This window comes from Sebastes umbrosus, chromosome 1 (assembly GCF_015220745.1).
Source record: "Sebastes umbrosus isolate fSebUmb1 chromosome 1, fSebUmb1.pri, whole genome shotgun sequence".
In the NCBI taxonomy this organism is placed as follows: Eukaryota; Metazoa; Chordata; class Actinopteri; order Perciformes; family Sebastidae; genus Sebastes; species Sebastes umbrosus.
Window position 1 is genome coordinate 28,721,319 of NC_051269.1, and position 21,978 is coordinate 28,743,296.

Genomic DNA, 21,978 nt, shown 5'->3' on the forward strand with positions numbered 1-21,978 from the left:
GGGCTTGGATACATCCCTGCAACAGATGCTCAACCTCTGTTTGCTGCCGGGCCTGGGATGACTTTCCATCTGGTGGCTTTGCCCTTGTATGTTTGCTTGGAATAATAGTGAGCAGAGAGTCTGTCCTTCAACTACTGGAGAAGGCCCCATTTGAGCCCCTGGTTTGGCAGCGAGCATCACCCCGCTGAGGTGTCCTTGAACAACACTGTGAATCCTGTGCAGCTCCAGGGGCTCAGTAAAGTCGCTGACGGGTAAAAAAAAAAAAAGAGATTATTTTCTCTGGTGATCAATAGATTTTCATAGAAAACTTTTTCATCAAAGATTTGAGCGGAGACACCCCAGGTGAATAGGGTAAAACAAACAAAAAATAACTACTAGATATCACCATGCATGAAACTTACATTAAGACAATTATTTTTTGTATTACAAATTTTCTGAAAATGTATGTTTAATTATGCAAATGATGCTTTATCTCTGCTAACTTGCATACATTTCCAGAACAGAAATGTGAACATTGGATAAAGCCAGGTTCAGGATTCTCGTTTCACTTTGTTGACATATTAGAGTTAAAGGTTTTACAGAAGGAGTTTGTGATGTATCTTTTTTATCACTCCATGAATCAGAAAATACTGTCAACAGCCATAAATCAACTTTTGCCATGTTTTTAGGAATAATAAATTCTATAACTCAGGCTATAAATGATATCAGAACAAACCCCTCAGTATGAATCTTCAGAATATAGACAGGAATGAAAGTGGAAAGTTTGGTGTATGTAAGTGCTACTGAAGTGGAGATTTCTGGCTCAGAGAAACGGCCTTTAAAGATATGGATTGTAATATGGATCCCAGACACTTCAGGTGAATAGGGCTAACATTTTTTAATTAATAGATATCACCATGAAACGTCCCCTGTTGATTACTTACATTAAGACAATTATGTTTTGTATTACAAGTTTTCTGAAATGTAATGTTTAGGCTGTCAATCGATTCAACTATTTAATCGCAGTTAATCGCATGATTGTCCATAGTTAATCGCGATTAATTGCAAATTAATCACACATTTTTATCCGTTCAAAATGTACCATAAAGGGAGATTTGTCAAGTATTTAATACTCTTATCAACATTGGAGTGGACAAATATGCTTGCTTTATGCAAATGTATGTATATATTATCGGAAATCAATTACCAACACAAAATAATTACAAATATTGTCCAGAAACCCTCACAGGTACTACATTTAGCATAAAACAATATGCTCAAATCATAACATGTCAAACTGCAGCCCAACAGGCAACAACAGCTGTCAGTGTGTCAGTGTGCTGACTTGACTATGACTTGCCCCAAACTGCATGTGATCATCATAAAGTGGGCATGTCTGTAAAGAGGAGACTCGTGGGTACCCATAGAACCCATTTACATTCACATATCTTGAGGTCAGAGGTCAAGGGACCCCTTTGAATGTGGCTATGACCGTTTTTCCTTGCAAAAAATTTAGCGTAAGTTTGGAGCGTTATTTAACCTCCTTTTTCGCAAGTTGCGTTAATGCGTTAAAGAAATGAGTGGCTTTAAAGCTAATTTGCGTTAACATGTTATTGTTGCATTAACTTTGACTGCCGTAATGTGTTCCGATATGCATTGAATGATAATTTTTGATGAATTTAGGGAAAATAGGCGCAAGCCAGATGCAAATAGACAAAGTGTTGTAAAATACAAACCTAAATGTGTATTTTGGATGTTTTCTATCCACTAGTCGCCACTAGAAAGAAGACGTGTTATGGAAGCAAAATAGCCCAAAATTGATCAGTGCATGAAAAATTATGTTTTTGCCTGGGGTGTTTCGCCTTAGCAAAATTAAACAAAAAAGAAATTCCCTTTTGTTCTGCAGAGTAACAAAGATGACACAAACCTCTCCTACTCACATCATCAGACACATCCTATTCAGTTCAGACACAACTTAAAGATCAGAGCATCTTCTTAGCTCTCACTGACTTTTCCTTCCAGTTGTGGAAAACAGAAAATGTACCAGAATGCAGAACAACTGTTGCTCCAGTAGTATTTTATCGTAACCACGTGTCATGCAATGCAGCACTCAGCTGTTGGTGATGGAGGCTGAAAAAAAAGGCCACATGTTGACGACATGTGACAAAATGACCTCTGGAGCAGAGACCCTGGTTGTGTGTGGGTGCTGCTCAAAGCTGGGGTGGAAAAATTGATGAATAATTGATTTTACACTAATGGCTGCATTTGTATGTGTGTGGGTGAGTGTGCACTCTGAGTTGTGTACTTGTTGATAATCACCGTACTGTACCTTTTTGCATGACAAAACATAATTTCTTAGATAACATGTTTCCTTCTTTAATATTTAATTGGAAAAGCCTTTTATGTCAGAAAAAAAAGATTAATTATGTTATGAATTCAGGTGACTGACAGTTTTTTTTCCCCTTGCCGCATGTCTCCTGTTCGTGTTCTCCGTGTTGCAGTACATCCAGAGAATATTAAGAATGGCAGGAAAGTCATCACCTCAGCATGTCAGCCTGTCCAGAGGTTCGCCGCTGACATTATTCCTGCAAACCTAATTAACAATATCATACCATCACCCGCAATCCCTTCAACACATGACAAGCAGCCAGGAGGGGAGTGTGAACGTATTAATATTTATGGCTCCATTCAGTAGTGAACAGAGACGTGGGGTAAATTAGCAAGTCTAATGCTTCGCACTGCTATAATCCACTGCAAGGGGAGAAAATTGATACAGTATCCACTATCCAAATCATCGGTGGAGTGCTACCATTAGGGCTGATTTCAGGGCTGAGAGGGCTCTATTTTGTAGCATTCACCTGGCTGTGCATTCAGAATGGGCTGTGCTGCCGTATAAAGCTGTATAAACTACAGATGTTAGGGCATCTGCATTATGGCATTTATCTCTCCCTCTCTTCCAGTCTCATCCTACATCCTGCAAACTTTCAATGAGTCATAATCTGTATACGGCAGTGATTAGATTTAATGAGGTGCCGACAACCTTGGGTTGACTCAACTCAGCTGCAACGCGCTCACTAATTTGTGACAGCCGAGCCTCGGACCTCATGACAGAAGCGAGCGGATACAGGATTAAGGCTTTCAAAGTTTGTTTTTTATTTATTTTTTTATTTCAAGACCCGTGTAATTGGCAGGGATGTCAAGTCTCGATTGGAAAGTTGAAAAAGGACTTTCATGTTTGCATTCTGTAGTCAAATTAAGTTCTTGCAGCTTCCCAGGAGTGGGAGATCCTCAAAGATATATCAAAGATGGCTGTGAAGATGGAGAAGAGCAATGTGGACGTCTGAAGGGGGGAACCAGCCCGGGAAAGACAAGACAGAATATCTGATCTATTACCAACATCACATGCAGTAATTGCATCAGATGAATTAACACATTTGTCATCAATATCCCATGCATGTTGAATTTATTTTTGAACTAAAGGAACTGTTATTTAACATTTCAGGGGATCTGTTAGCAGAATATTGAATATTATATTCAGAATTATGTTTTCATTAGTGTATAATCACCAGAAACAGCCTGAATCGTTGTGTTTTCGTTAGCTTGGCCCAGACACACCAAACCAACATCAAAGAACTAGCGGCGTTGAAGGCCGACTGTTGCGTCTCCTCACGTCACCAATAACTTGCACTTGAACACATCGCAAAGACTGCAGCCGACGGCCAGTTAGCGCATATGTTTCTGCGCCTGCTTGAGAGGAAATAACTCTCCACACCAGCAGGTGGCTGTAGTCTGTATTCATCATTCAAAAAGGGAAACCGGAAGAGCGAGTACTGCTGATATACAAGCCGTTGTTATGATACGTACATGAAACAATTCATTTTTAGACCACTCTCACTCACCACTTGGCTTCATTCCAGACGGCCCTGTTGTTGTGAAAATATCTGTGTATTGGAATAATCAGATGAAATGAAGATGAAAAATGAGAAGAGCCCTCTGTGTTTTTCATCTTGATTTTACTTGTTGGCTTGCTTTCCTCACTAGCATTTCTTTCATCGTGCACTGATTGGTTTAAGCTGAACCGCCAATCAGAGTGATTTCTCTCACTGATGAGCTCCACCGCCGATTCAACATGCTGAATTGGTCAAAAAACTTCCGACAAGGGCAGACTAGAGCCTACGGTACGGGACACACCGCAAAAACTAGGCCGACAGACGCTGGGTGTGTCAGGGCCTTTATAACGAGTGCTTCATATCTACACAGGGAGCATGTCCTCTTCATGCAGTCCGCCATGTTGCTCCACCATATTTCTACTGTAGCCCAGAACGGACAAACCAAACACTGGCTCTAGAGAGAGCCTTTCACGTTTTTTACGTTACCTGAAGGCCACCGTAGTTCTCCGACATGCTTGTGAAACTGTGGTAACGTGAGTCGCAGAGTTCAAAACTGTGTAAACTGCGTGTTCCAGCCGCTGTCTTACTTCCGTTGCTCCTAAAGTAGTGTTATTATGGTAAGGATGGCCTCTGAGCGAGCTGAACGGCGTTACCACGGTTTTGCACTCGGCGGCTCACGTTATTGCAGTCTTGGAAAGGGAGGAGTCAGCGGAGGGGAACTCAGTTGGTTGCAATCTGCAACCACACCACTAGATGTCGCCAAATCATACACACTGTACCTTTAAATCCTTAGTTGTTAACTTTTGATTTATCAGTAATCAAAGTTTAGCCTTTTTTACACTTTGTGACCAGATGTTACAGCACAAGTAGATGAAACTGAAAAGAAGTATGAAAGTACAGTATGAATTATCTGCCCCAACAATATCTTATTTGATTCTTGAATTTTTTTGTCAAGATAAAACATGCCCACGACAGTTCTTGTGACTTATGTAACCAAAGATTCATTCATTAAATGTATTACAGCAACTTATAAATCAACCAGTGCAGATGTATGACTTGGGACACCAGAGAATGAGCAAGCGATAATAAAACTCCTCCTTTGCAAGGCAGATGAATTATTTGCTCCCAACAATATCTTATTTGATTCTTGAATTTTTGTTGTCAAGATAAAACATGCCCGCGACAATTCTCTTGACTTATGTTACCAAAGATTCATTAATTTATTACAGCAACATATAAATCGCCCGGTGTAGATGTATATGACTCAAGACAGCAGAGAATGAGGAAGCAACAACACCTCCTTTGTAAACTGATTACAAACCGCTAATCAAATGTGACCTAACAGACTGTCGTACTCATCAAACTGGCGTGGTGTGGCCGTGTTGGGGCAGCTGAGTCCCACTGTGTATTCAGACAAGCTATTGCCTTCACTTCACACATGACAAGCTGGTCTCTGTCAGGCCATGGGGCGGTGTGCTGAGTGCTGTCTTTCCACCAGTAATGAGCTACTTTAGCAGATCAGCTATAAGTGCATGTTTTCAATGGGATGCACACTCACTCTCACGGACACAGAGCGTAGCCATGATCTCTCCGCCCTTGATCTGGGTCATGCTCTCAGCAGTTGAGGAGGGCTCTCATTAGTGTGTGCGTGTGTGTGTGTGTGTGTGTGTGTGTGTGTGTGTGTGTGTGTGTGTGTGCACTCTCAGCATGTGCGCTAGTTAGCTGCTGCCGCCCCAAAATGAAAGCACCAGACATGTGGCTCCCCTGTTGTGAAATTCATCCGGCATAATGCAGTTACAAACAGCAGGGATGGAAGCATAATAACGGAGAGCATATTGTTGCAATATATTAATACCTGCGGAAAAAAAAATACACCGTTTTCTCATTTGTGTTGCTTACTGTAAGTACAGCATCATGCATGTTGTTCACATCCACTGAGGGTTTTTCTCAGGTAGATGGAAGCATCCACATAAAGAAGCAAAACCACAGAATCATAAAAAAGGCTCCATAAACTTCATACGTTTAACTTTTACTGCGCCTCATTAAAACCGATAAACCACAAAAATGAAGTGCAAAACCTAAATGGGGAGACTGCTGGATTAATGATCAATAAATGTGTGCAGTATGAGGACAGTGAAAGTCTTTTTGTTACTGCCTCAACAAAATAAAATGGCGTATAAAAAGCTAGACCAGTGTTTCAGTGACTCGCAGGTGATCTGATAGAAACATAACATTTCCAATAAATTAGGAGATATGCACAGGATGCATTTGTAGAGTGTGCTCACAATTTTTTGTCTAAACCAAAGCAAGTTCCAACAACGGGTGTCTTGGTTTGTTTTAAGCAGTTTTAAAGGTGCAGTGCGTAGAATTTGGCAGCATCTAGTGGTGTGGTTGCAGATTGCAACCAACCCTCTGCACACTCCTTCCTTTCCAACAGACGGTACCATGGTTTTTGCACTCTGCGACTCACGTTACCGCAGTTTCACAAGCGTGCCGAGAACTACGGTGGCTTTCAGGTAACGTAAAAACGTGAAAGGTTCTCTCTAGAGCCAGTGATTTGTTTGTCTGTTCTGGGCTACTTTAGAAACATGGCGGAGCAACATGGCTAACTCTGTGAAGAGGACCCGCTCCCTATGTGGATATGAAGGGCTCATTCTGAGCTAACAAAAACACAAAGATTAGTTTCAGGTGAATATACACACATTTCTGCTAATAGATCCTCTGAAATGCTACACACTGTTCCTTTAAACAAGTCAAGCCTACAGTATTCATGAGCACACTTAGGGGCTATTGCTTTTTGGGCAGATTTTTACTAGTATGGGTAAAATACAAAATAAAATACATTTATTTGTTGCTTGTGAGCGTTGTGGGATTCTATCTGAGGATGAGCTGTAGTTATGAGGCAGCCTTTCATTATAACCAAGACTCTACCAAATAATTCCTCTCATTAATTCATTCTGTTTGGATTGCCACTCCATGGCATGATTGCCCTTTATCTACTCCTTCATTGTCAAATGAGCCAAACCTCCTCTCCACCCTCTCCTCTTTTGAGACCAGTCATCTATCTCTCTCTGATTCATTCCCTCAAATGGGAACCACTCCTCCTGATTCACCCAGCGGAGAGATTACAGGCCGGAACAGATGAGATGAAGCAGCGCTGAGATATGGACCTATGGTCCGCAGCGGACAGAGAAGGGGAAGATGACATTGTGCTTATGTGCAGAAATTTTTCAGTTAAGTGCGTCACAGTCTTACACCAGACTTTACTACAGGTTTCATTCAATCACATAGAAGATAGAGTGATCATTAGCAAGAGAGATCATTACCAGATATTCACAAAGCCGGACTAGTTTCAAAACAGCTAAATAAAAAGCCAACACAGAGTGTCCTTGCTGCTGCCACGTCCTTGCAGGAGCAGTCAAACCAACTGATTAATGATCCAGAGGTAAGAAACACACACAAAGGCAAGCAGGTACTTTGGGAATCAATTCATCACACTTTATTTTGTGTGACCCGGCTGATGTGGTGGCTGGAGAGTAGCACAATACACTCTCAGCACAAAACAAATACACACACAACGGCACACTGCTAAGAAATCAAAACCATCATCTCCACCGGGGCTTTCCTGGTGGAGTATGATTGAGGAGAGACTGAGGGAAAGTGAGTGCACATTATAGGAAGGCTGTTTGATTAACAGGAAGGTTTCCCCTTTCTCTCTTTTACTTACATTTCTTTATTTACACTGGATGTGATTGAATCCACTGAAATAACTGACTACAGCACATCCAGCCGATTAGACCGTTGTCAGGCCATTGAAAAGACTATATTGGTCACTATAAGCACCATAGATGTGGGTCAATAGGGGCCTACTACACCCACTAGTAGGTTTTATCATCTATTCACATGGTAGATCACCAAAAGAAGGTATAAAAGAACACGACAGCAACTTCTAGCTACCATAGTAATTATGACAGGAGCAGAGTTCAGGGGTTTGGTCGTTGATGCCAATTTTCGTAGAGGCCAAACGGCATTACTACAACTTCTGTGTCTGTCATGTGATGCCATTGGGTCCAAAAATACTTTTTCCCATAGACTTACATTGTGAAAAAGACATCTGTAACTCAGTGGATCATTTTTTTTAGGTAAATCAACTTCCCAGTATGAACACTTGAATATCCCTTATTTAATCATTAGGTCGTAAAAGTTGTAAATTGCACTAATATCTGAATCCGGAGTTATTTTCCCTCCTCCGTTCATGTGAATGAGCCCCAGATCGAGGCTGGAGCGAGGGCTCCAATGCTGTATCCAGTTCTCTTAATACATCCATGGTTCACAAGCATAAAGTTTCACTTTCATTTTGAAACATAGTTATTTTAAGCCAAAACATGATGTTTTTCCTCTGAACTTAACTGAGTGGTTTTGTTGCCTAAACCTAAAGAAGCCGTTTGTGTTCAAAAGATAATGTTTCATTCAGTTTTACAACGTATACTAGGCGTAGTAGGCCCCTACTGACCCACATCTATGGTGCTTATAGCGACAGATAACACCTATTTAATGGCCTGATAACAGTCGAATCGGGTGGCACAACAGGGTGAAGGACATTTGGGTTATCCCATGCTATGTTTAGACATACTGAGGAGGATGCCTCATTAAGAGCGTGGGTCACTAGGCCATCCCTCTAAAGGCCTGCAGGTGCTGGTTGAACTGGTCAGCACTTTCTCTGGCTGTAAGAAGCTGCTTTTCAGTCCACTGGACCAGAGTCTGCTGCAGCATCTCCACACGTGCAGCCTGGAAGCGAGCAATCTGGGAGAAACAACATGAATGTCAACAAACGGGATGTTACACACTGCACTTGAGCCATGCGGAAACTACGGAGAAACTAGTTTTAAATTGGATATTTTACCTCCTGTTTAGCCACTCCATTAATGTGCTGAAACTCCGCCTCTGCTGCTTTCTTCACCTCCTCCATCTGATGAATAGGGGGTGCATGTTATCATCATTATACACATACAGATTAAACTCCTCTCATCAGCTTTTCCTGGTCTACGCTCTACTTCTGAATCACATCAGCAGAACGGTACTGACACCTGCTGGTCACAAGAAAGCCTCTGATCTGATCAGCGTGTTTATGTGATACACTCACAGCAGCCTTCTTCACAGGTTTGGCCTTCTCTGCATTCCTTCTGGCGGTCTCGACCTCCACCAGTTTACAGGTTCTCCTGAAGAGCATCTCCTGCGTTGGACATAATAATACGCATGTTACACACAGAAGTAGTCATATTTATATAGTATAGTGTCGTATTACAATATGAGGCCTGGATTCAAGGCAGATGGAGAGACAGCATACACATGAGATGAGCATAAATTAATTTTAGAACTAGAGGACACACCTTTTCTGCTTCCTGGCAGCGTGACTCCAGGTCCAGGCCGAGCCCAAGAGTGCTGACGTTGTTCTCAGCAACACTTGCCATGTTTTTCTGCCCACACACAAGCAGCGATTTGGCAAAGCAATGGTACATTGCTATGTACATACATTCCTGTGAAAAAGCAACTTACCTTCATAGATTCAAAGACTTCTGATAATTTCACACAAGCCCTGTAATACCAAGAAGGTGTCGTCAGTGTGTCTACTAATTTGTTAATCATGCCAATCTATTGAACACAATGTTCAGAGGCATTCATTTAAAGTTCATGTGATGTTAGCCTGGGATTAGTCTCACTTAGTGAAAGCCTGTTTGTCAGGATCCTCCCCTGGTTCCACACAGATATGTAGAGCAGCTGAGAAGTGTCCACAGGCCACTGCTATTTCTGCAAACAAATAAATATATAGATACACACACTAACATCAGACTTGATGAGACAAACAATAATTGCGCTGTAATGTGGATGAACACTAATACACTACATATCCTCCTGTAGATTTCAACTGTCAAATCCGAACACAAATAAATTCTAAATAACACCAAATGATGAGTCTCTCAAACTATAAATGAAGTTTTCTTACTTTGCTCAGTTTGCACCACATCCAGGAATCTCTGCAAGAGAAAGTTCAAACATCACACAGGACAGAAAAAACAAGGAGGAGGACAAAAACAAACAGGTGACTGACTCACCTCTGCAGCTGTCTTGGCATAGCTGGTGAGAACGAGGTTATGATCTCGTTCAGTTTGAAAGAATTCATCCACATCCTGCAGACACACACATTATGGCAGTGAAAGGCTTAGAGGCTGTAAATTGTGTTTGTATGAGTCCCGCTTGTGTAGCTACCTTATGGCCTTCTTTCCTCATCTCTTCCACAGCTTGACTCAGCCGGTTGAAAATGTTTTTCCTTACTCTCTGTCTGCCTGGAGGCTAGACACAAAGACACAAATTAACATTTTTGAAGTTAATAATGTATATACTGTAACATGGCAAATGAAATCTTCCCAACATGAGTGGAAGTAGAGCGTGTAAAAGATTTTTTGGCTCATGCCAGTATAAAACCTGCTTATGCTTGATACACAGCATTCCAGACTAATCTCTCGTCAGACAGGAAATAACTTACTGTATTATCATCAGGAAATGAATCACGTCCAACACTAACACAAACTTTTATCCAATGAAGAGGCAGTGTTACTACTAATGTTGCTCATCTCATCAAAACGGTGTATGTTTTGATGCCAGCAATTGATGAACACTCCCTTGTTAAAACCCTCTCACCGGCGATCACGACCAACTTTACTGTCTTTCAGAGGCTTTAGCAGGCTCAGTTTTAGAGCTGGTATCATATGAAACTAGAAAAACCTCAGGAATCCACTGGTAACAACCATGTCATGTTAGCTTGTCGGGAAGGAGGCCAAATAATGCTCCAAAGTAGGCTAAATTTTGGAGAGGCAAAACTTGAATGGCCATTTTCAAAGGGGTCCCTTGACCTCTGACCTCAAGATATGTGAATGAAAATGGGTTCTATGGGTACCCACGAGTCTCCCCTTTACAAACATGCCCACTTTATGATAATCACATGCAGTGTGAGGCAAAAAAACATGCAGTTAATTGTGTTATTTTCGCCGATACTATGTGTTTCAATATTTCTGCATACTGGGGTCCCTAAACAGTTTTGGAATTACATAAATTTGGTATCACTGTAAAGCTGAGACTCTTATGGATCCAATGAGCCCAATTGTAGCTGCTGCCTTCTCTAAAGTCCATCACCGATCACAGGAACATTATGCAAAAGGCTCGTCCAAATGTGACCATAAGTTTTGAGGACACAACTGGTGCATCATGTTGGTCACTTGTTAAATGTTATGTATGGGTGGGGTTGTTAACCTGTAAAGATGTGTTACAATTATTTACACACATTGTGATAAAGAAATAATAATTATATATATATTTACCGTAAACGGCGTATTGTTAGATAGTTAGCTGGTAACTACCACTACTGTATGTTGGATATTCACAGTGCAACTTCCTGGCGTGCAACACATAGCTTCATAGGTTGACAAGATCCATCTGAATGAACCATTAGTTCTGGTATGAGGCTGCTCGCCTTCATATATTCCATATATTTGGAGGGTACTATATTTGTCACATGAATCGCTCCATTTTCTCTTCTGAGACAATGAAAGTTATACCATTTATTATCTGCCTTTCTTGTAAAAAGGTATCATGTTGCACTCTTTTGTGACATAAAATAATTCTAATCATTAAAATGAGGATTTTAAAAAACTGTTTATTTTTGTGTCCACTTACGTCTGAGCTAGTCAGGAAGGTCTCCACAGCTTTATTTTTGCCGAGTATGCTGTGAGCAGCAACCTGGCGGAGGAAGGTTTCCAGAGCTTTACAGTACGGCTGCCACTCTCCTAAACAAAGGAAACCTGCAGGAAAACCATCAACATGTTTATTATCATCAACACTTCATATCACACTCAACACAAGACAATGACATTTAAATCTTACTTTCATGTTTTTTTAAATGGATGGTGCCTCAGATTTACTCACCAAGCTGTTTCATAACCTTGGCAGATGCGTTCAGCTGAGCCTTTGCAGGAAGAGGAGGAAACTTGAAGAAAAACAGACAGCATGTTTTAATACTTCACATTGTTTGTCGAAGCAAGCAAGATTTCTTCTATTGTTTTTTTTCCAAAAGTAAAACTTTTTTTTCATTCTTAATTTCCCTTTTTAATTTCAAAATGTATTAGAGGATAAACCTTTTAAGATGCACCATTTTTTTTTCAAGGGGGTCCTCGGGCACAAAACATGGAAGTTAACAAACACTTAAACACATGAATAATAATTATTAAGAACATTGTAATAATTATATTATATAATAATAAAATAATAAATAATATATTGTTAATTAATTAATATACATAATATAAGTATATTAATATAATAATAATAATAATAATAATAATAATAATGATAATAATAATAATAATTAAAGCACATTCAAATTAATTAAACAAAAACATAAATTCAACAACTAAATAATCAACACAGTAACATCAACATGGACATACACAAAGGCTCTCCCTCCATCCCATCCCAAAACATACCAACATAAGATAATAATGATAATGAAAATAATGAACATAAAATGAATGATGAACATAATAATAAATTGACATGTAAAATTTTGAGTCTATTCATAAACTGAAAACAAAGCCAAATACAATCAAAAACAAGAACAAGTAGATTTAAGATAAACAAGCAAGCTTTGCTCGGGAGAGGAACATACATGCTGTGTTTATGCTTTTTAAAATGTGCTTGGATTTACAGTACGCACACACATTATGCCCTGAATCAGATACGTGCTTGTAAAACACATAAAACCCCGCTGCACTCACGCTCATACTAGTACATCCTGTACAAGTAGTATCCAAAAAAATACTTCCTGATAGGATACTGTTGCATTTTTTTGAAAAAAACAAAAACACATCCAATCAGAATAGAAAGTTTCCACTAAATTGTCTACGGTGCCAGGCCCAGCTGGCAGAGTGGCAGCTTCCTGGTTGCAAAGAAAAGGAGGAAGCATTTTAAAAGGAACAAAATGCCTCCCATAACTTAAGTCATTGTTTGAAGTAAACATTTTGTTATGTGATTTTCTCATTTACAAAAGCACGGTGTTACAAGAACATAATGTTTCATGTTATCACTTGTAGTAAATAAAGTCTGCAGGAAAGGTTACATAAAGCACCGTGCACACTTCCAAACAACAATGTTTTGGTTTGTCCCCTTACTGCCTGAGTTTATAGATATTCCAGTACTAATCTTCCTGTCATTGTTAGAAAAGTGTGCATATGTTTACAAGTAAGTAAGTAATAAGGGTTTGTGGACAGATGAAAAGTACTGACTATGACTCCCTGTATCCCGGGCACATCCTCCTGAGAGAACAGGTGCTGCTGCAGCCATTCAAAATCCTCATAGGTCCGAGCCACATGGTACTCCCCCGTCCCAGAAAGCTGGCAAAGACCACAGAGACAACATGTCATCCGAACAGCACCATGATTCAAACAAATCAACTGCATTCATCTGGATCTAATGTTCAGCAAATAACAAGTAAATGAATAATTTTCTCACCTTTTGAGACACAACCAGGAAGGTGAGTGTGTCCCCTTCTTTCAATGCCTCTGTAACCTTGATGTTATGACCGTGGACACTCAGAGTAGATGTCCCTTCTTGTACTTCTTCCTGAAAAAAACAAAACTGGTGAGCAATTGTATCAACACAACAGCTGGGAGTCACATTCAATTTAAAGGGAATTAAAAACTTCACTTTCTGCCACTCTGTATATGTGGATGTCGCCATGGAGTAAAAGTCACATGACACTCAGAGGGTGTAAAAAAACAAAAACATTTTCAGGCACACTTACCATCATTGTCAAGCTTGTGAGTTAATGATTCCAGTCCGTCTTTTATCTGCTTTGTAGAGTGCTTAAAATCTCTGTTTATCTCGATAAAAAAGTGCATAAAGCTGTTAGGATCTTTTGTCCTGTGTTGGCTTTAGTGCAGTCACGCTCCAACTGCTGAGAAGGCACAGGATATCCTCTGGGTCAAAGTGCACAATGGTCCTGCGAGAATGGAAGAGTAAAACAGTTCCAGATCTATAAAGTGCTGGCGCAGGGAAAAAGATGAGTAAATGGTGAGTTAGTCAGTAACTGAGGACCTTCGACACACCCACACAGGAAAAGTGGCATAACGGTCGAATCAGTTCCCCCAGCTGTCAACATCACAACCTCACAACCTCCCAAACCTGCAAACAACCACTGAACTCACAAGTTATCTCATAAAAGAGTCAGAACCAGAGACGGAAGAAGTACTCAGATATTTTCTTTAAAGAGGAAGAGATGTTATAGATGATACTGAGAGCACCCAGAGGAATGTTCTGAGTATATGAGAACATTTTCTGTTTCACCACAAGATCACAACAATAGAATGAAGCTCATTTGGGTATAAAAAAAAAAGAAAACAAGCATTCTGTGGGTCCACAAAATCAGCCTCCCATTCATCGTCTATGGAGCAGCTCCAGACTTTATACCCTATGACATCACAATTTTGAGACTTACTTCTCTGGTTTCTGGCTTTGAGAGAGAGGAGCTAATATTGATTGAACTTTCTTAAATCATGGAAATAACAAATTGAAATTCTTGATTTGGGTGAAGTTCCCCTTTAAGTAAAAGTAGCAATACCACAGTGTAGAAATACTCTGTTACAAGTAAAAGTCCTGAATTACAAATTTTACTTAAGTAAAAGTAGTAGCATCAACATATAAAAGTAAAGTAAAGGACCAACAGTAAAAGTACTCATTTTGCAGACTGGCCCATTTCAGAAGAATGATTATTATGTTACTGGAATATAATAAGTGGTGCATTATATCACTGTAATATTGCAGCTAGTAAATATGGAGATCATTTTGATATATAGTATATATATATATATACACACCCATTTTTATCTGTTCAAAATGTACCTTAAAGGGAGATTCGTCAAGTATTTAATACTCAAATATGCTTGCTTAATGCAAATGTATGTATATATTTATTATTGGAAATCAATAAAAACACAAAACAATGACAAATATTGTCATTGTCATTGTCATTTTCATAATATGGCAAACTCAAGCCCAACAGGCAACAACAGCTGTCAGTGTGTCAGTGGTGCGGATTTGACTATGACTTGCCCCAAACTGCATGTGATTATCATAAAGTGGGCATGTCTGTAAAGGGGAGACTCATAGGTACCCATAGAACCTATTTTCATTCACATATTTTGAGGTCAGAGGTCAAGGGACCCCTTTGAAAATGGCCATGACAGTTTTTCCTCGCCAAAATCACCTTTGGTTAACAGCGTTCAGTGGTTAACTGCGTCCACCTCTTTTCTTTGGCTTTTAAATGTACTTGAATTGTGATGACTAATTGGCCTTTTATAATGCTCATTATAACAGTCTTTTACTCATGGATTTTAAATGAATATCTATAATATCTGAACACAAGACACAGATACTTAGATCATTCAATATAGAGACTTTATTATCAGTAAAAGACAATACAATAAAACAGTCATACAGGACACAGACACTGGACATCTAGTAGTAGTGGTGGTGGTGGTCTTCTTCATCTTCATCCCCATAAAAAAAGCCAAAGCCTGGCTCTGCAAAACTGTAATGTTCATATGGAACGTCCCCCGCCTCTCCATCCTGATGAAAGCTCCACATGAAAGGGTCCTCCACAAAGGGGCCGTCATTGAAGTCGTGGAAGTGGAAGGGTTCTTCATGACCGTAGTGGAAGGGTTCTTCATGACCGAAGGGGAAGGGTTCTTCATGACCGTAGTGGAAGGGGAAGCCTGACTCGTGTGGGTAGTTGGGGCCAGAGCCTTCATTCTTTAGGAAAGCCTCATGGCCGACACTGTCATACAGCCTCCTCTTCTCTTTGTTGGAGAGCGCCTTGTAGGCTGGGGGAGGAGGAAACAGAGGTTCAACTCGTACACCTGGCTAAAAGTAATACAGTCTAATAATAGGACAGTCCTGCAATAACTTCATGAAGGTCATAATGTTCAGTTTTTGTTGAAACTGTTATAGAGAGGCGCTGATTCAACTTGGTCATTGTCAGAGGCTGCAGTTTGTGGCGCTATTAAAATTGTATTGCATTTACTGTATGCAGTGTTTTTTCATATTTTCTAAGGCTGTCCCTGACCAAAGAAATTCTTAATCGACAAATCAACATCTGTGAAATGGAGTTTCTCCACAAAGAAGAACACAAAAGCTCAACGTCCCTTACGAAAAGCAGTATGCTTCATGATTATTGGATTAAGTTTACTTAAGTAAAGTTCAAGTATATATTTCCCAAGTATACTTTATGTATTAAGTATGCTAATAATTTTAAGTATACTTTAAGTTTAAGAATAGTGTGTAAGTACACTTTAAAGTATATTCTCAGTAAACAACTAATTTAATAGCTGCAAATATACTTATATATACTTGTAGCCCACTTAATAGTTTATGAAAGTACACTTTTGAGTAAACTCTCAGTAAACCACTAGTTCAATAGTTTTTATACTGCAAGTATACTTGTATATATTTGTAGCCCACTTTTTAGCAAAGATGGGGACTCGAGGCTGCGACTTGGACTCAAGTCGCACACACAGTGACTTGAGACTTGACTTGAGACGCGTCGTGAACGGATAATCCAAAAATTTAGAAAATTCTTGATGAATTAAAGTAAATTAATATCAAAACAACCTTTTACAAACTCCCACACAACTACCCACAACTACAAGCCAAGTAGGCCTATAAGGCAAGAATACTTAATTATACTTTTCTTAAGTACATCTCCAACAAAAGATTAAGTACAAGTAGGCCTATAAATCAAATATACTTAGACTTTTCTGTATATTTGTCAGTATAAGCAGAGTATTCTTAAGTTGACTTTTGTTAAGTATATCTCTCATAAGTACTTAAAAAGTAAACTGAATTCTCTCTTATTTTAAGTTTAATAGCACACTTGAATAAACTTATTTTTGGTAAGGGGTATAACCTTCATAAAAGTAGTATTTATTGTAGGGCTGTTGATTTAGACTGCATCAGTATTAGCTGTCTACCTTAAAAACTAATAAATTAAAAAAAAAAAAAAAAAACACCTGACAGTATTTATGAAGCCAATTAAGAGAATAAAGAAATCATCTATTTTGAAAGTGATAATATCCATTTTGTCAGTATACGCCAAGTACAATTCGACCTTTCTGTATACTTGTCAGTATAAGCCAAGCATACTTAGACTTTTCTGTATACTTGTCAGTATAAGCAGAGTATTCTTAAGTATACTTTTGTTAAGTATATCTCTGATAAGTACTTAAAAAGTAAACTGAATTCCCTCTTATTTTAAGTTTAAAAGAAGTATACTAATAGCAAACTTGAATAAACTTATTTTTGGTAAGGCGTATAACCTTCATAAAAGTTGTTGATTTAGACTGCATCAGTATTAAATGTCTACCTTAAAAAATAAAAAATAAATAAATACAAATAAAATAATTAATTTAAAAAAACCAACTGACTGTATTTATGAAGCCACCTATTGAGAGAATAAAGATATCATCTATTTTTTTAAAGTGATAAACATCCATTTCACGTGTGTAAATTACATGTACAATATAGATTACACTATAAAAAAAAAATGTCCAGTGTGTGTTTACCTTCAGCAACCTCTCTGAAAATCACCTCTACTTCGACTTTTCTGTATACTTGTCAGTACAAGCCAAGTACACTTAGACTTTTGTTAAGTATATCTCTGATAAATACTTAAAAAGTAAACTGAATTCTCTCTTATTTTAAGTTTAAAAGAAGTATACTAATAGCACACTTGAAAAAAAGTAGGATTTATTGTAGGGCTGTTGATTTAGACAGCATCAGTGTTAGCTGTCTACCTTAAAAACTAATAAAAAAAATAAAAAAGCCAACTGACACTATTTATGAAGCCACCTATTAAGAGAATAAATAAGTCATCTATTTTTTTAAAGTGATAACATCCATTTCACGTGTGTAAATTACATGTACAATATAGATACTAATAGCACACTTAATAATAAACGTATTTCTGGTAAGGGGTATAACCTTCATAAAAGTAGGATTTATTGTAGGGCTGTTGATTTAGACTGCATCAGTATTAGCTGTCTACCTTAAAAATTCATAAAATTAAAAAAATTAAAAAAACAACTGACAGTATTTATGAAGCCACTTATTAAGAGAATAAAGAAATCATCTATTTTTTTAAACTGATAACATCCATTTCACATGTATAAATTAACATGTACAATATACACTCACCGGCCACTTTATTAGGCACACCTGTTCAATTGCTTGTTAACACAAATAGCTAATCAGCCAATCACATGGCAGCAGCTCAATGCATTTAGGCATCTAGAGGTGGTGAAGACGGCCACTTTATTAGGTACACCTTGTACCTAATAAAGTGGCCGGTGAGTGCAGATTACACTATAATAAAAAAAAAGAGCTCCAGTGTGTGTTTACCTTCAGCGACCTCTCTGAAAAATCACCTCTATACTTAGACTTTTCTGTATACTTGTCAGTATAAGCAGAGTATTCTTAAGTACACTTTTGCTAAGTATATCTCTGATAAGTACTTAAAAAGTAAACTGAATTCTCTTTTAGTTTAAGTTTAAAAGAAGTATACTAATAGCACACTTGAATAAACTTATTTTTGGTAAGGCGTATAACCTTCATGAAAGTAGGATTTATTGTAGGGCTGTTGATTTAGACTGCATCAGTATTAGCTGTCTGCCTTAAATCCTACTTTTATGAAGGTTATACCCCTTACCAAAAATAAGTTTATTCAAGTGTGCTATTAGTATACTTCTTTTAATCTTAAAATAACAGAGAATTCAGTTTACTTTTGTTAAGTATATCTCTGATAAGTACTTAAAAAGTAAACTGAAAGTATTCTCTCTTAGTGTCTTCTTTTTTCTTTTCTTACAAATGTATGTAATGTCATATGATGTTAAGCACTTCACCTCACTCAGGATGACCCTGTCTGTCTTATGTTGTCTGTATTGTTTGTTATAAACAACAAAAAATAAAGTATGAAAAAAAAAAATAATATATCTTTTTTTTAAAAGCCAACAGAATAAAGAAATAATATATTTTTTTAAAGTGATAAATCCATTTCACGCGTGTAAATTACATGTACAATATAGATTCCACTATAATAAAGCTCCAGTGTGTGTTTACCTTCAGCGACCTCTCTGAAGATCACCTCTGCCTCGGCGCTCTTGTTCTTATCTGGATGATATTTGATGGCCAGGATGCGGAAAGCCTTCTTGATCTGGCTGTCGGTCGCTGTCGGCTCCACACGGAGGGTTTCATAGTAGGTCCTTCTGGTGGTGGTCTCTGAGGCAGCTGGCAGAGCTTCAGACAAGCAGAGCAGCAGCAGGAGCCCGCAGGAGAGCAGACAGCGAGAGACACCTTGCGCTGCCATGCCGACGGACCGGCGACAGATGAGGAACTTAAGACACAACAGAGAGGTTATCTTGAAGTACAGCTGTATCTCTTGCGGTTTGGCAAGCTCATCTTCGTATTAACCACTCACCAGACCAGTAATGTTGTTGCACCCAGACTGGTTTTACCTACTCAGCTGACAGCTTCAACGTGTTCCTCCTCCTATCTCAGCAGGACTCTATGCAACGAAACGTGGTGATGAAAAGTGCATCAAATTACCTTTAACCTCTTCTGCAGCTTGTTATTTACTTTATTTAGCTCACGTTAGGACTGCTTCTGTATCCTATGAAACCTTTAAACCGTGTGTTATTAGGCTAATGTTAATTAATTCCCGGTGAAAAGGAAAACAAAACATTACCTCTCAGTGCAATGCACGAGTATCGCCACTGGAGGACAGACCGCTCAGAAGGAGAGTGTCGTCTTCTTCATTGGTAGTGAATTTGTTTTTATTCAAGATTTATTTACAAACATTCAATTTGTGAATTCAGTTATTTATTTCTCTTTCTAATTGCATTTTCAAATAGATTTTTTATTTTAATTCCATTATTTATTTATTTATTTAGTAATTCATTAATGTATTTTTAAATGATGTAGTTATTGACTGTTTTATGGTGTTTTTGTAAATCCTTTTTTTATTGAAGATTTATTTACAAACATTCAATTTGTGATTTCAGTTTTTTATTTCTCTTTTTAAATTGCATTTTCAAATATATTGTTTTATTCCATTATTTATGTAGTAATTCATTAAAATTATGTACTTACTGACTGTTTTATGGTGTTTTTGTAAATCCCTTTTTTTATTAAAGATTTATTTCCATACATTCAATTTGTGAATTCAGTTTTTTTTCCTCTCTTTAAATTGCATTTTCAAATTTTTTTTATTTTAATTCCATTATTTATTTAGTCATTCATTAATGTATTTTTTAAATTATGTACTTATTGACTGTTTTATGGTGTTTTTGTAAATCCCTTTTTTTATTCAAGATTTATTTACAAACATTCAATTTGTGAATTCAGTTATTTATTTCTCTTTCTAATTGCATTTTCAAATAGATTTTTTATTTTAATTCCATTATTTATTTATTTAGTAATTCATTAATGTATTTTTAAATGATGTAGTTATTGACTGTTTTATGGTGTTTTTGTAAATCCTGTTTTTATTGAAGATTTATTTACAAACATTCAATTTGTGATTTCAGTTTTTTATTTCTCTTTTTAAATTGCATTTTCAAACATATTTGTTTATTCCATTATTTATTTAGTAATTCATTAAAAATTATGTATTTATTGACTGTTTTATGGTGTTTTTGTAAATCCCTTTTTTTTATTAAAGATTTATTTCCAAACATTCAATTTGTGAATTCAGTTATTTTTTCTCTCTTTAAATTGCATTTTAATTTTTTTTTTATTTTAATTCCATTATTTATTTAGTAATTCATTAATGTATTTTGAAATGATGTACTTACTGACTGTTTTATAGTGTTTTTGTAAATCCTTTTTTTATTGATTTATTTACAAACATTCAATTTGTGAATTCAGTTATTTATTTTTTTTAATTGCATTTTCAAATATAATTTTTTTGTTCCATTATTTATTTAGTAATTCATTAATGTATTTTTAAATGATGTACTTATTGACTGTTTTATGGTGTTTTTGTAAATCCCTTTTTAATTTGAAGTATTTATTTACAAACATTCAATTTGTGAATTCAGTTATTTTTTTTATTTTTTTAAATTGCATTTTCCAAATATTTTTTTTTATTTCCATTATTTATTTAGTAATTCATTAATATATTTTTAAATGATGTACTTATTGACTGTTTTATGGTGTTTTTGTAAATCCCTTTTTTTTATTGAAGATTTATTTACAAACATTCAATTCGTGAATTCAGTTATTTATTTCTCTTTTTAAGTTGTGTTTTAAACATAGAATTTTTATTTCCATTATTTATTTAGTAATTCATTAATGTATTTTTTTAAATGATGTACTTATTGACTGTTTTATGGTGTTTTTGTAAATCCCTTTTTAATTTAAAGTATTTATTGATATTTGCAGGATTGTAATGAAAAATCTGAAAATGAATCTATGAATCTGTTCCTATGTTTTTTATTTTTTCCCAATCACAATGTTGCTTTGTTTACGATTGCCCAGAAGTCTTTATAGATATTTAAATCAATATCCTCCACACACACACACACACACACACACACACACACACACAATATTTATATATATATATATATATCTTGTCCAAATTGTTTGTTATCACTATTATGTAGTCATATTATTTCTTTATATTAATCTTGTCTCTAGGTGGAGGCTTCAGATAAGCCCAGTGTTTTTTTTTTGCCTCTTCCTGCACTGTATATTATTAATTTCTTTTTTTCTGTCATGTTGTATAGTCTTAAATTGTGCAAAATAAATAAACAAAATGAACAAATCTACTGTATTGAACTTTTGAAATCAAGTATTATAGATATATATAAATATTTATATATAAATTTAGAATATATATTTTTTATTATTTTCATTTTCTTTTTCTTTAGTAGTGAAACTAGTGAGTAGTTAGAGTCCTGATCAGACCAACCATGTCAAACTTTATGGTGCATTACCGCCACCAGAC

At 37.0% G+C, this 21,978-nt stretch overlaps 2 protein-coding genes across 3 annotated transcripts; both read right to left on the reverse strand.

Moving 5' to 3' along the window:
- Window positions 1-8,323: 8,323 nt before the first annotated feature.
- Window positions 8,324-14,002, reverse strand: si:dkey-28n18.9 (sorting nexin-6). Its single transcript, XM_037786622.1, has 14 exons — window positions 13,723-14,002; window positions 13,431-13,541; window positions 13,205-13,312; window positions 11,850-11,910; window positions 11,601-11,725; window positions 10,137-10,220; window positions 9,983-10,057; window positions 9,874-9,904; window positions 9,590-9,677; window positions 9,426-9,465; window positions 9,260-9,346; window positions 9,013-9,102; window positions 8,773-8,838; window positions 8,324-8,672 (listed from the first exon to the last, which is right to left on the reverse strand). The coding sequence occupies exons 1-14, from the start codon at window positions 13,726-13,728 to the stop codon at window positions 8,535-8,537; spliced, it is 1,110 nt and encodes a 369-aa protein (XP_037642550.1). The 5' UTR covers window positions 13,729-14,002; the 3' UTR covers window positions 8,324-8,534.
- Window positions 14,003-15,357: 1,355 nt separating this feature from the next.
- LOC119497614 (dnaJ homolog subfamily B member 9-like) lies at window positions 15,358-19,753 on the reverse strand. 2 transcript variants are annotated; one of them, XM_037785972.1, is made up of 3 exons: window positions 19,447-19,753; window positions 19,089-19,362; window positions 15,358-15,799 (listed from the first exon to the last, which is right to left on the reverse strand). In XM_037785972.1, the coding sequence occupies exons 2-3, from the start codon at window positions 19,333-19,335 to the stop codon at window positions 15,435-15,437; spliced, it is 612 nt and encodes a 203-aa protein (XP_037641900.1). In that variant the 5' UTR covers window positions 19,336-19,362; window positions 19,447-19,753; the 3' UTR covers window positions 15,358-15,434. The 2 variants fall into 2 exon arrangements, with proteins under 2 accessions (XP_037641900.1, XP_037641815.1); XM_037785887.1 differs by lacking the exon at window positions 19,447-19,753 and having other exon boundaries at window positions 19,089-19,440.
- Between the last annotated feature and the right edge of the window lie 2,225 nt (window positions 19,754-21,978).

Bases quoted from the DNA above. Each gene is read 5' to 3' on its own strand.
- si:dkey-28n18.9 (XM_037786622.1), bottom strand. The intron at 13,313-13,430 runs GTGAGAAAATTA...GGTCTTTGCCAG, and splicing joins TCCTGGTTGTGTCTCAAAAG to CTTTCTGGGACGGGGGAGTA. The intron at 9,466-9,589 runs GTGAGACTAATC...TTGGTATTACAG, and splicing joins GACAAACAGGCTTTCACTAA to GGCTTGTGTGAAATTATCAG.
- LOC119497614 (XM_037785972.1), bottom strand. From the start codon at position 19,335: ATGGCAGCGCAAGGTGTCTCTCGCTGTCTGCTCTCCTGCGGGCTCCTG. The intron at 15,800-19,088 runs GTAAACACACAC...CTCCTCCCCCAG, and splicing joins CTTCAGAGAGGTCGCTGAAG to CCTACAAGGCGCTCTCCAAC.